Here is a 14,754-nt window from a genome sequence, read left to right as displayed (position 1 = left end):
TGTCAAAAAAATGACATATCACATAGCTCTGTACACCAAAGTATGAAAAAGTACTAAGCGTTAGAAGATGGCAAAAAATTTTTCGGACACATTAATTTTTGAAAATATATTAAAGAGAACCCGTCATGCAAAATAACCCCCTAAACTAAATATATTTTCATAAACTGCCATTAGAGAGCATTGCCTCTATCCCTTCATTGTCCCTCTACATGCCTGTAAACCTAAGCAATGAGGTCCTAAAGCTGTATGCAAATGACCTGTGAAATGTCCAATGAAGCATTAACATATTCAAACTGTCCACTCTATTCATGAGTGGGAGGCACAGCCACACCCCCAGTCCATGACTGACAGTCTGTGTAATGATGTGAGGCTGTATAATGATGTGCTTCCTGGTGCTGGTGGCCACGCCCCCTGCAGCCTGTGTGTGTGTGCGCCTGTATAGGAGAGATACAGCAGCTCCAGGCAGCCATGTTACAGCAGAACATGTCAGATTCATGTGTAGCTGATGTCTGTGTCTCTCACCTGTATATTAGGAGGATGCAGCCATGTCAGCAGATACAGCACACACACTAGCCATGCTTTACTATACATTACACACAGACATGAGCGGGGAGGGGTAACAGGGGTGACATCACTGCCTCTGACCATGTGACCAGCCTCATTTACATGATAAAGAATAGATGATTTTACAATGAATAATGTATGAAATAACTAGATAAAGGCTGGGATGGGATCCTTGTGAGCTGCTCCAACAGGTAGTGGTGACAGGACTAGTGGCAGAGACCTGATGACAGGTGTCCTTTAAAACGCAATAAAACCTGTATAAGTTTGGTATCACCGCGATCATACTGAACCAAAAGTAGAGGCGTTATTTGGAGCGCAGAGTGAAAGTCATAAAAACTGAGCCCACAAGAATGTGACGCATATGCAGGGGTTGTTTTTTTTTTTTTTTTTTTTTCATTTTTTCCACATTTGGAATTTTTTCTTGCTTCCCAGTACACGGCATGTTACAATAAATAACATCACGGGAAAGTAAAAATTGTAGCACACAAAATAAGCCCTCACACAGCTCTGTACACAAAAAAGTTATGGATTTTTGAAGGTGGAGAGCGAGAAATGAGTGAAAAACATGTCCTACTGTCCAATGTTTCAATGCATTTTGCACAACTTACTGTTCTCTATCTAGAAGATTGACAGCAAAGTTTATAACTGTTGTCTGAACCATATAATACATTTCCTGCATAATAACAGTCCTCCTCATCATGCTGTTCACATTTTGACATGAGTCCTAGACGACACAAAACAAGGGATCGCCGATACCGCAACGTAGTAAGGCTTCTCAGACTGAAGTGACTGCTGAATTTAGAGAGTCACACAGTGTCATCAATGGGTTCATACAGAGAGATTGGATAAGGTACAGAAGTTGGACGTCCTTTGGCCACATCACACACTGGTGTTCGCTTCTTTGCAAACAATGCCCTGTGAAATGGATGATAAATGTAACATACTTACAGGCAGATTTAGGAAAAATCAGGGGTATGCAAGAGTCTCTTCTGATCATTCAAAACGGTTTACCTTGGTGTGGCCTGTGTACTATAAGACCTGCAAGGTATGTGACCACACAACCCGGTACAGGGGTTGCCATCTTGTATGGACCACGGAGCATCTACACTGGATGAGGGACTGGAAGGCCTCAGTGCTCTTCACTGATGAAGGTCAATTCACACTGAGGACAAATAATAGTCACCAAGGAGCGCTCTATGCCTCAGCCACTGTTGTCATCAGGTAAGTCTGTGGTGGTGTTAGTCTGGACAGGTGTCTAGTCGATACAGAGCTGATCCAAATCCAGTCCTTGTGCCTCTACATGAGCAACACAGGCCTAATCTCATCTCCATGGAGCACTATCTCATCAAGGGCCATCATTAGGGATCATCTGCTGGAGCACTTTCTCCCAAACTGAATCCCATTGAAAACCAATGGGATGAGCAGAGTCGCCACCTAGAGGCTTGTAACTCTGTACCCCTGAGGTTCGCTTTTCAAGAATAGTGGTAGCCACCTCAGCAATTAGTTGTGAACAGGAGGAGACGTCATCGTATACCTACACACTGAAGACCACGTGGCAAGTTATGGAGACAATGACAATTTTGTGGGGGTATAAATGGTTGGAGATGAGGAATCACAATCGAAGCATCTAGTTAAATACTCTACATTAATGATGTAATATCACTAGAACGTGAACTTTTTACATTTTCAATAACTTCCAACAGAGAGCCAAATATCTGTAACTTTCTATGAGCAGTGAACATCACTATGACATTATGATGCTCTGGTCTGTCAGTGATTAACAGATCAACCACGGCCACGATCCACACAAAGTGTAAGGTTACAGCTTCTATCCTATTGCGACGATCACGTCGGAGTCGGATCAGGGAGCGATCAGGGTTTGGTCAGTGAAAAACTGATATTTTTCATCAGAGTTCAATCAGTTTTCAGTCAGAGTTTGTTCAGGGTCTCAGTTTTTCACGCGCGTTTTTATGGTGTTTTCAATGCGCTTTTAACGCGCAGATAACGCATATAAAAAGGACTGAGGTCGCTAATGCCTGCGAACATTCACCGCTGTATCCACCATGGAGGGTCAGCGGGGGCTTTATCATACACCATGCACTATGAGAAATGTCCCCTCTAGTGTGTTTTAGCCTCATTTGTCTCCTTTTATCTGGGCTCTTTATCCAGCGCAGGGCATATTTGATACTTTTAGGTGCGCTGCTCATACCACTGCCTTTCCACAGTGGTATAAAAAGTTGCGGAACTATTTAAAACTTTTTAGGCACAAACCAACAACAAATCATTTGGCAACATCCAAAACGGGAAGTGCAAAGAAAAATTAGGCGCACTGCTTGTAAAAGTCCCCAAAAATTGATGCGCCTAAAAGAAAAAAAAAAACTAAATTACGACCAAAAAAACCTGCATCCAACTAAGGTAGATGTAACCCCTTTATATTCACACGCATGATATATGATATATTACCCGGATCTGCTTTTTATAATAGACACTGCCTCACTAATTGTTTCACAGCCGCCTCATAAACATGGCGGCTCCTGAGCTCGGAGCTGTGTGCTGAGCTGCGACCTGTCACAACTTGGTCTCCATACAAGCTGGCGAGTATTTGTGGACTAGCAGAATGTGCCATGTTGCCGAAAGAGAGACATTGTCAAGCTGCTCACTATTTCTGAGCTTGGGGCGGTGTAATAACACAAGAAAGTACGGTACTGTAGGCACAGGAGGGGCACAGCGTGAGGCAATCTGGAGTGTGAACAGGAGGCAAGACCTAAATGTGCCGTACAAGGAGGGGGGGGACCATCTGCAGCACACAGATCATTGTAGACAGCGCCGTCACAGACCCGGACACCAAACATTATGTACAATATAATATAAGTATAAAAGAAGGTCCGTTTAATACAGAAGACAATGTGGCGCCATTTACGGCTCTACTGAGAAAGTCCTGCCAAATGTCAATGTTTACAACTATTACAAAAATTTCCATTAGGATTAGAAAATAACGGCTCGCACGACGTGGAAAGATTGGGAATGACATCATCTGCCGATATAAACCTTCAGGACACGGCGATATTCTCCTGCACATGGCACAGATTTATTGTATATTGCATATTAGATTTTAGCACAGAATATCCCCAGATTACTACAGTGTTACTTTCTACAAATCTTGTAGAATTGACATGTAGCCTAAAATTTTCTATCTTTAACAGAAATTATTCAAATTTTAATAATAATATAATAATTCTTTATATATCGCACACAGATGACGCAGCGCTGCACAAAGCATGACAAATTGGTCCCTGTCCCCATGGGGCTCACAATCTAAACAACCTAACAGTATGTTTTTGGAGTGTGGGAGTAAACCGGAGTACCCGGAGGAAACCCACGCAAACACGGAGAGAACATACAAACTCTTTGCAGATGTTGACCTGGGTGGGATTCAAACCCAGGACCCCAGCGCTGCAAGGCAGAAGTGCTACTCACTCAGCCAATGTCAATGATTCTGTCCGCTTCTTCTTTTCTCGTACATAAATCTCAATCGAGACTAAAGGCAGCGGCTGGTGCGCTGGTGCATCCCGGAGATTATGTGACTAAATGATTGCCAAGATACTGTCTGTGGTCTGGACCCAGCACTGTCCAAATAGTGACAAATGTCACTACAGAACAGCAGAGCAACTCCAGTTATAGTGGAATAGTTAAAATGTAGAATGTGTCTGACCCAGAAGATAAGTTATGCAATGGCAAAAGAAAAATCGGAGTACACATGGGGCGCTGACAGTGCCAATACCCAAAAACAGATCCAAAATACCAATGGAGCTATATATTACTTTAGCAAAAAGTGTTTTATTATAAAACTTAAAAACATGTAAAAACTTTACATTACATTTTGACATTATTGTCTTGTCCGTTATTTGAAAAAGGGCCTAGAACCCGAAACGCGTTATACTGGACAGCTAAACAGGCTTATATATAATTTTAATTATGTTTATGTTTTTAAGTTTTATAATAAAACACTTTTTGCTAAAGTAATATATAGCTCCATTGGTATTTTGGATCTGTTTTTGGGTATTGGCACTGTCAGCGCCCCACGTGTACTCCGATTTTTCTTTTGCTATTGTATATTTTAATCCTCCGGGAGTCCGGTTGATGGAGTTGTGAGAGCTGCTCAGCACAGTTGCTTGCCCTACCACTATACCTACCTATAAGAGACACAACCAGTCTGGACTTCGGGACCATCGGATGTGGACCTACCCTTTATCTATATGCTTTGATACCAAGAACGGCCAAGGTGGGCACCCCTGATTAATCTACTACGTCTGCCGGTTATCTGACGATATCACCCGAGGCGCTGTCCTCTGTTGTTTTCCTTTTTTCCTACCCCTTGCATCCAGAAGATAAGTTATCCTGGTCCTGAATCATTTAACCCCTTATCTCCACACCTGATTTCCATGTTTTCTGTAACTATAGCTGTATGATAATCCAGCCCTGTCCACACCTCCTCATTCCTCCTGTATATCCTGGGTGACCCGAGTCTTGTCCGGAGAACTCCATACTGGGGCCTTGGTGCCCACGGAGAGATCTCTAAGTGCTACCTGTGGCACCAGCTCCAGACCTTCACCACCAATGAGGTGTGCTAGCTAAGCTTCCTCATTAGAAAATATGTATTGAAATGTTTCCAAAATACATATAGATGTTTTGGGAATGAGGGAGAAAAACATATCTTCCGGCCTGTGCCCCTAAGAATGCAATAAATCTGGCTGCTCTTTAGACAGATAAATCACTTTTATGTAACATTATGCAACTCCCGAATACAGGGGACATCACTGTGACTGGTGGGGCCATCATTGTGACTACTGCCAATTTGGGCAGGCGCTGTAACTACTGGGGGCAAGCACTGTAACTACTGGCTACTGGGGGTCGGCACTGTGATTATTGGCTACTTTGGACAGGCACTGTGACTAATGGCTGTTGGGGGTTGCTACTGTGACTACTGGATACTGTGGATGGGTGTGACTAATGGCTATTCTGTGGGGGCAATGTGACTGTTTGTACCATTTACAGGAACTGTGACTAGTTGAGCTGCAGTGTATGGGCACTGTAACTATATTGGCTACTATGTGGAGGCACCGTTCCTATATTTGCAATTGTGAGGGAAATATTACTACATTAATCTACAGTGGGGGCATAATAGTGATCTCTAGGGGAATAAGAGAACAGTATTCATTTTGTGATAAGAAGATAAAAGAGATGATGATGAAGTGGGTAGCCTAAAACTTTTAATAATAATCTTTATTTATATTGCTCCATCCTATTCCGTAGCACTTTAGTACAAACAGTCATATGGAACAATAGGAGTGAGGGCCCTGCTCACACAAGCTTACAGTCTATGAGGATGAGGGGTGACACAAGAGCTTACACTCTATGAGGATGAGGAGGTGACACAAGAGCTTACAGTCTATGAGGATGAGGGGTGACACAAGAGCTTACAGTCTATGAGGATGAGGAGGTGACACAAGAGCTTACAGTCTATGAGGATGAGGGGTGACACAAGAGCTTACAGTCTATGAGGATGAGGAGGTGACACAGGAGCTTACAGTCTATGAGGATGAGGGGTGACACAAGAGCTTACAGTCTATGAGGATGAGGGGTGACACAAGAGCTTACAGTCTATGAGGATGAGGGGTTGACACAAGCGCTTACAGTCTATGAGGATGAGGGGTGACACAAGAGCTTACACTCTATGAGGATGAGGAGGTGACACAAGAGCTTACAGTCTATGAGGATGAGGGGTGACACAAGAGCTTACAGTCTATGAGGATGAGGAGGTGACACAAGAGCTTACAGTCTATGAGGATGAGGGGTGACACAAGAGCTTACAGTCTATGGGCATGAGGGGAAAACACAACAGCCTACATTCTATGAGGATGAGGGGGACACAAGAGCTTACAGTCTATGAGGATGAGGGGGTGACACAAGAGCTTACAGTCTATGAGGATGAGGAGGTGACACAAGAGCTTACAGTCTATGAGGATGAGGGGTGACACAAGAGCTTACAGTCTATGAGGGTGGTGGTGACACAAGAGCTTACAGTCTATGAGGATGAGGGGTGACACAAGCGCTTACAGTCTATGAGGATAAGGGGGTGACACAAGAGCTTACAGTCTATGAGGATGAGGGGGTGACACAAGAGCGTACAGTCTATGAGGATGAGGAGGTGACACAGGAGCTTACAGTCTATGAGGGTGAGGGGTGACACAAGAGCTTACAGTCTATGGGGGACGTATATCGGCCGTACATACGTCCTCCTTGAGGCAGTGTGAATGTAGCCTTAGGCTACAATAAACAGCTATAACAGTTATCACAGGGGTCTGTAATGAAGCTTTATTGTTAATCCTGGTTCTCATGACAATCCAACATTTTTCAAATCCAATTGTCACAGAGACCAAAAACATTTTGGCTGGAGATACAATTATATAATATACAGTTCCGACTTACATACAAATTCAACTTAAGAAGAAACCTCCAGAACCTCGTACGTAACCCAGGTACTGCCTGTAGTTGAAAACCCATTCAGCATTCAGAGATACAGTATATAGCTGTAGAAAGAGAAGAGAGCTTGGTGTTATATCCACTTGGTGTTATATTACACTGAGCTTGGTTCTAGTTTTATGTACTTATCTGGGTTCCAGTGTTGCATTTACTTACTGAACTGGGTTCTGGTGCTGTAGATATGTATGAACTTGGTCTTGGTGCTCTATTTACTGTGAGTATTGGGTTGGTTCTGGCACTGTATTTATGTATAGAACTTGGTTATGAGGCTGTATGTATGGTAGGATCTTAGCTGTATTTACCATGGTTCTGATTCTGTATGTGTTATACCTTCTAGATCTATGCAGTTAATACAACAGTTTTGCTTTTATGGGTTGGTAAAGGGGCTGTATATGTCTATATAAGTTAATACATGTCATGTTAATACATTAATTAAATAATTAAAAATACAAAAAGGTTGATTTAAATAGAATATTAATATAAACTGCATTTTAAATACTGGAATTGTTGATTAGAGTAGGCAGCATTTTTTCTCACGCCGCTCGATGGAGCCTGTTGTTTAAAGTTTGATGATGGTAGGTCCTCACAGTCATTGGTTATTTTTCAAGCATCAAACCTTGTCAGTCGTAATTTAATGTTTCAGGTGAACATAAGGATTGGGCAGGTTGGAATTTCAATTCTTGATCTATTTGTTCCTAGTATATTCATTACACATAGATTGCATGTGTGTATCAGTGCATGAATGTGTGTGCATGAGTGTATAAATGTGTGAGTATACCAATACGTTTATATTCTGAGGGGGTAAGGAGCCCCATTCAGAAGCCTGCTGTGGGGCCCTGCCTCTCCTAGTTACGCCCCTGGATGAAACGCAAAGTAAAGCCACTTAATCAAGAATCCCATTTGAAAAAGAATGAAGCAAAGATTCTGAATCGAAGATGTGAATCAAGAACCCAATGGATCACATCCCATTTTACAGACAGTGTTAGAGGCGTCTGGGAAATGTGACCAATATACAGGCGATCCTTACTAGAGGGATCATACTGCACAGGCAGGGTCAGACTGGCCTGGTGGAGGACCCTCCAATGGGCCCCAGCACCTGGCTCTACGGCAGGGGCCTCTGACCCGATAGAAGGCCCCTGCCAGTTCTAGTAAAAGAACACGATGCGGCCGGCACCGGACGCTCGTGCACCATTACCAGATGGAATTTAATCAATCGCCTCGGCATCCGTAAGATGCCAATGCCATTGAAAGTCACAGTGCAACGCGGCTGAGACACTTTCCTGGCGCATGTCACACTTGAAAGTTGGGGGGTACAGGGGAGACTAGAACTGGGGCAGCAGGGGGGGGACTGAGGGGGAGAGTTGAACTAGAACTGGGGCTGCAGGGAGGAAAGAGGAACTAAGGGCAGAAAGGGGAACTAGAACTGGGGCAGCAGGGGGGGCTAAAACTAAGGGGGGAAAGGGGAACTAGAAGTGGGGGCTGCAGGGGGGACCAGGGGGGAGAGGGGAACTAGAACTGGGGAAGATGAAGAGGAGGTGGGTCCACTATGTGAGGGGGGGGGGGGGTAAATAAAAAGTAAGGAGGCATTATATGAGAGGGGCCAACTGGAAGGAGGTATTACGGGAAGGGAGAACTGAAAATAGGTTATCAGTAGGGGGGCAGGGGGTATTATGCGTAGGAGTAAGAATTGAGGGGTATTATACAGTTTGAGGGATGTCCACAGGATAGGGGGCATTATTCAGGTTGCGGTGTTACTATAGTATGTGGGGGGCACTAGGGATGGCATTGTAGTTTATAAAGGGAATACTAGGGGCGGGGCAAAGGGTCCAAAAATGTAACACTACGAGTGATACGTCTAAAGGCCAACTGCGATGTCACAGGCGTCACGCGGGGCAGGGGGTCATCGCTGGATTAATGCCCTCATAATCAAACACCTCAATCTAGCGCAGGGTATTAACCCCTGACCTCCTCTATACCCTCCTTACCACATAAAACACTGGTGCATGTTATACAATTACAGATGTGCGGCTGCGCCATAGCGCCCCCACAGGTTGATGATCGTCAATGCACCCACAGGCGGCTCCTTCACAATGGAAGAGTTAAAGCGCCAGCTTATTCCTTTTAACTATTTCCTTTCCAGGGTACACCGCTATACCGGGACACCCCTGACTGCCTGCAGCGCACATAAGCACAAACAGAACGTCCCCTTTAAAAGGCGGGGAGAAGCCCAGCTATAAATAGCAGAGCGCTGACGTCCGGAACAGCTAAGCCCAATCAATGACACATCCCAGCGCCACGCCCCTTCGCTGTCACTCATTTGTGGTCTCAGCCAAAGACGATGTAGCAGAGGCGGTGCTTTATGATTCCCACGCCCTATCATTGGTTTCTAAGCGGCGTGACGTCACGTTCACCGTCTCCCGGGTGACAAGGGAGGAGGAGCAGGGACTGTCGGCCGGAAAGAGATGTCGACAGTGGAGGGAAAGAGGCCCTCGCGGATTGGCTTCTTCCGCCGACACATGGGCGGGGCTCCGGCGACGATTGGCTGACGTCGATTGAATGACGCGTAGAGAGGCGTGGCTTGCAGGTGAGCGGGTCCTGAGGTATCGCATAGGAGGAGGAGAGAGGCTCCGCGGCCTGCGGGTCCTAGAGGTGACGGGGAGTCTGCTGCGGGCGCCCGAGGAGGAGACCCCGAGGTGCGGCCCCTTATATACGGTAACGATGGTGGAGGGGAGGCCTGGGCGGAACGTCGTAGCGGGAGGGGGATGTGGGCTCTAACGGGCGGCCTGTCATCAGGCGGGGTAGGCGAGGCCTGCTCAGTGCCGGGGCAGATGACAGGCGGCTAGGCCCGGACCGGAGAGGATGACGGGATGGCACGATGGCCCCGGGTGTGATGAGTGTGGGGGCAGCCTCAGATGTCAGTGATGTAATGCAGCCCCTGCCATTGTCTGCCATCCATCCTCCTGTCACTGAGGGGCCACATCTGTCATAGTGTCACCCGAGGGGGAGAGGACAGATGGACCCTACACCCTAAGAGGCTTAGAGCCACGGAGATGATTGGTTTAATACCACGGACGAGAGCAGAACACGTGGACTACGGACATCATATCGTGGCCACTACTAGGATGAAGGGATGTAGACGTGATGTCGTGGCCACTACTGGGATGAAGGGATGTAGACGTGATGTCGTGGCCACTACTGGGATGAAGGGATGTAGACGTGATGTCGTGGCCACTACTGGGATGATGGGATGTAGACGTGATGTCGTGGCCACTACTGGGATGATGGGATGTAGACGTGATGTCGTGGCCACTACTGGGATGATGGGATGTAGACGTGATGTCATGGCCACTACTAGGATGTAGACGTGATGTCATGGCCACTACTAAGATGATGGGATGTAGACGTGATGTCCTGGCTGCTACTAGGATGGAAGGATGTAGACGTGATGTCATGGCCGCTACTAGGATGGAAGGATGTAGACGTGATGTCATGGCCGCTACTAGGATGGAAGGATGTAGACGTGATGTCATGGCCGCTACTAGGATGGAAGGATGTAGACGTGATGTCATGGCCCCTACTATGATGATGGGATGTAGATGTGATGTCACGGTTACTACTAGGATGGAAGGATGTAGACGGGATGTCATGGCTACTACTAGGATGATGGGATGTAGACATGTCATGGCTACTACTAGGACGGCGTGATGTAGACGGGATGTCACGGCTGCTGCTAGGATGATAGGATGTAGACATAATGTCATGGCCACTACCATGATGGCGGAATGTAGACGTGATGTCATGGCTACTACTAGAATGGAAGGGATGTAGACATGATGTCATGGCTACTACTGGATGGCGGGATGTAGACGTGATGTCATGGCCACTACTAGAATGGCGGGATGTAGACGTGATGTCATGGTGACTACCATGATGGCAGGATAGAATGATGGGATGCAGACGTGATGTCATGACTGCTACTAGGATGAAGGAAGTAGACGTGATGTCATGGCTACTATGAGGATGATGGGTTGCAGACGTGATGTCATGGCCACCACTATAATGGTAGAACATAGATGTGATGTCATGGCCACCACTAGGATGATGGGATGTAGACGTGATTTCAAGGCTGCTACTAGGATGATGGGATGCAGACATGATGTCATGGTTACTGCTAGGATGATGGGATGTAGATGTGATGTCATGCCCACTACAAGGATGAAGGGATGTAGACGTGATGTCATGCCCACTACTAGGATGATGGGATGTAGGCGTGATGTCATGCCCACTACAAGGATGAAGGGATGTAGGCTGATGTCATGGCCACTACAAGGATGAAGGGATGTAGGCTGATGTCATGGCCACTACTAGGATGACGGGATGTAGGCGTGATGTCATGGCCACTACTAGGATGACGGGATGTAGACGTGATGTCATGGCCACAACTAGGATGATGGGATGTAGACCTGGTGTCATGGCCACTACTAGGATGATGGGATGTAGACGTGATGTCCTGGCCACTACTAGGATGATGGGATGTAGACGGGATGTCCTGGCCACTACTAGGATGATGGGATGTAGACGGGATGTCATGGCCACTACTAGGATGATGGGATGTAGACGTGATGTCATGGCCGCTACTAGGATGGAAGGAGGTAGACGTGATGTCATGGCCACTACTAGGATGGAAGGATGTAGACGTGATGTCATGGCCACTACTAGGATGATGGGATGTAGACGTGATGTCATGGCAGCTACTAGGATGGAAGGATGTAGACGTGATGTCATGGCCACTACTAGGATGGAAGGATGTAGACGTGATGTCCTGGCCACTACTAGGATGATGGGATGTAGACGTGATGTCCTGGCCACTACTAGGATGATGGGATGTAGATGTGATGTCATGGCCACTACTAGGATGATGGGATGTAGATGGGATGTCATGGCCACTACTAGGATGATGGGATGTAAACGTGATGTCGTGGCCACTACTAGGATGATGGGATGTAGACGGGATGTCATGGCCACTACTAGGATGATGGGATGTAGACAGGATGTCATGGCCACTACTAGGATGATGGGATGTAGACGGGATGTCATGGCCACTACTAGGATGACGGGATGTAGACGTGATGTCATGGCCACTACTAGGATGATGGGATGTAGACGGGATGTCATGACCACTACTAGGATGACGGTCTATATTCATGATTACAAGAGCCACTGTGATGGGGGTGTAACACGCTGTGGTCTGGTACAGTGGTAGCTGAGATGGATCCGGTTATGGCATTGATAACAGTATATAGACGCAGTCTTGTTATCAGTGATGACGGTAACTAGACAGAGTGTCATGGCTACTACTATGATGGCTGTATGAAGACATTTTCCTGTGTACTACAGTCTTGAGCTGTGATCGTGAGTGCCAACGCTGTAGACTTGTGTGCGTCGTCCCTCTTCTCTGACATCGCTGTGTGCATTATCCCTGTGCGGTGACATCGCTGTGTGCATTATCCCTGTGCGGTGACATCTCTGTGTGTATTATCCCTGTACTGTGACATCACTGTGTGTATTATCTCTGTACTGTGACATCACTGTGTGTATTATCTCTGTACTGTGACATCGCTGTGTGTATTATCCCTGTGCTGTGACATCGCTGTGTGCATTATCCCTGTGCGGTGACATCGCTGTGTGCATTATCCCTGTGCGGTGACATCGCTGTGTGTATTGTGGCACCTCATAAACATAACTCTTTTTGGTTACTTGTTATATCTCTGACATGCCGTGCATCATATATTTGGGTACTGGGTGGCCTTTGTTCCTGCACCCCTCTTATTATCCATTGCTGTTTTCAGATTGTGGACATGCAGTGTGTTATAAAACTAGTCTGTAGCCTGCTGTGTCTTCATAATGTCTATTGTATGTGGTCGACTTCCACTGCCTAAATTTAGGCAGTTGGTGCTTTCTCCTAGGACGGGAGGCTAAACCCTCTCTGATGGATTTCTTCTCTATTGATCAGTATTCGCCTTTCATTTAAAGGGACGCCCTGTATTGGTAATAATCAAGCCACACCCACTGTGATCAGCTGATCACCAGGCTGCTCTTATTCTAGTAAGTGGTCGAAGGCGCGGCGTTCACACATTCTGGTTGCATTGTGTTTTGAGATGTAAAGGGGAGGGGTTTCTCCCGATTGCGCACACACTTCAACAGAAACGCATGCGATCGGTAACGGTCACATGGTTCCGTTGAATCGCACATGTGATCAGGCCAGGTTAAGTGCCAAAGGTTTCCTCCTCCTCCCAGGGCCTCTAGTAGCCCCCCTGTTTTAGTTCTCCTTCTGCTGTTATATAGTAGTAGGATGGATGACTCTGGTTCTGGCTGTGAGTAGGGTGAATATATGTGTGGCACTGCCTGATATAACAGATCACCTCTGGAGAAATGTGACTATGTCCGGCCTTATACTACAACCCAGAGGCGCCCACATCCGTCTGGACTGGGAGAGGTCTGTCCCTGTAATGGAAGACAGAGGGGTGGACAGAATACTGACATCAGGGGGCAAAGAGAAACTATCAAAAACATAACCAAAAAGTTACTGACGTCTCATCTGACGTCTCATCATAGTTCCTGAGGTGGTCCGCCAGACCCCAATGTCTAGGGTTGGAAGATTTGTAATTTTTTTTTTTGGGATAGGATTACAGTAATCCTGGTAGCCCTGTTCACACGACTGGTTGCATCCTCTGACTTCATCTTGTGATGCTTAAAGGGGTTTTCCCATGAAACAAGGTAGGCCCAGGATAGGACCTGACTTGCTGATCGATGGGGGTGTCAGTGATGAGCCCACCACAGATCACGAGAATGGGGGGGTCTGATGGTACCTACGTCAGAACCCTTGTGGCTCCGCAAGATTAGCGGAGCAGATGGCCGCGCATATCCCGTCTGCTCCAATCACCTGTGTGGAGCTGACGGAGATTGCCAAGCGCTCGGCAATCTCCGATTGCTCCATAGAGATGATTGGAGCAGAATCCTCTCGGCCTCAACGTTCTCGTCACTGAGACCCCCAGCCAATCAGCAAGCCAAGCCCTAACTTGTTTTGTTGGAAAACCCATTTAAGCCCGTATACTTATCGACACCCTATTGGCCGGGCACTTCATTGGAAGCAAATAGCCACCCAGTGGTTTAATAGGCGCATCTAGTAAATATGTGGCTATTGGTGGTCCAAAGACACATCTGTGCCTGCAGCATCTTGTTTTCTACATTGATCTCTTTCTGCTTCATCATTTTAGGTCCTAGAAATATAGGTGGGGGGCGCCTGTCCTGATCCTAGAGGTCCTGCCCGCCCCCCACCATGGGCAACGCCGCTACGGCCAAGAAGGGCGGCGAGATTGAGAGCGGTGAGTACATCCTATGTAATGGTAATGCATTAATATCACTGTGTCACATACAAACGCCTACTGTAGCGCTGCAAAAACTGAGCAGGTAGGTGACCTCATTGATACATGGTGTCTTATACAGGGGATTTTATTTTGGATCAAATGGACTGAGCCCTTCATCAGTGTGTCAGAGGTCTCTAGCTCTGTCTTGTATTTTAGAGGATGTGACTTATTTTTGGGTGACATCTCATATTGGCTATTTCCACTGCATGGCACCTTGGCA

General features: G+C 46.5%; 1 protein-coding gene across 3 annotated transcripts in view; it reads left to right on the top strand.

The window, feature by feature from the left end:
• The first annotated feature begins 9,540 nt into the window (after window positions 1-9,540).
• The window catches only part of LOC140127913 (cAMP-dependent protein kinase catalytic subunit alpha), a 31,732-nt gene continuing 26,518 nt past the window's right edge, over window positions 9,541-14,754 (top strand). The window contains exons 1-2 of one of the 3 annotated variants that reach the window (XM_072149127.1): window positions 9,541-9,691; window positions 14,385-14,492. In XM_072149127.1, the coding sequence (XP_072005228.1) occupies window positions 14,447-14,492 (46 nt within the window). In that variant the 5' untranslated portion in view covers window positions 9,541-9,691; window positions 14,385-14,446. Of the gene's footprint in view, window positions 9,820-14,384; window positions 14,493-14,754 lie in introns of all 3 variants that reach the window. The other 2 variants (XM_072149126.1, XM_072149125.1) reach the window with 2 other exon arrangements.

The sequence above is a fragment of the Engystomops pustulosus genome, chromosome 4 (assembly GCF_040894005.1).
Source record: "Engystomops pustulosus chromosome 4, aEngPut4.maternal, whole genome shotgun sequence".
Lineage (NCBI taxonomy): Eukaryota > Metazoa > Chordata > Amphibia > Anura > Leptodactylidae > Engystomops > Engystomops pustulosus.
Note: the sequence above shows the minus strand (reverse complement) of the source record. Positions and strands in the feature narration are given on the sequence as shown.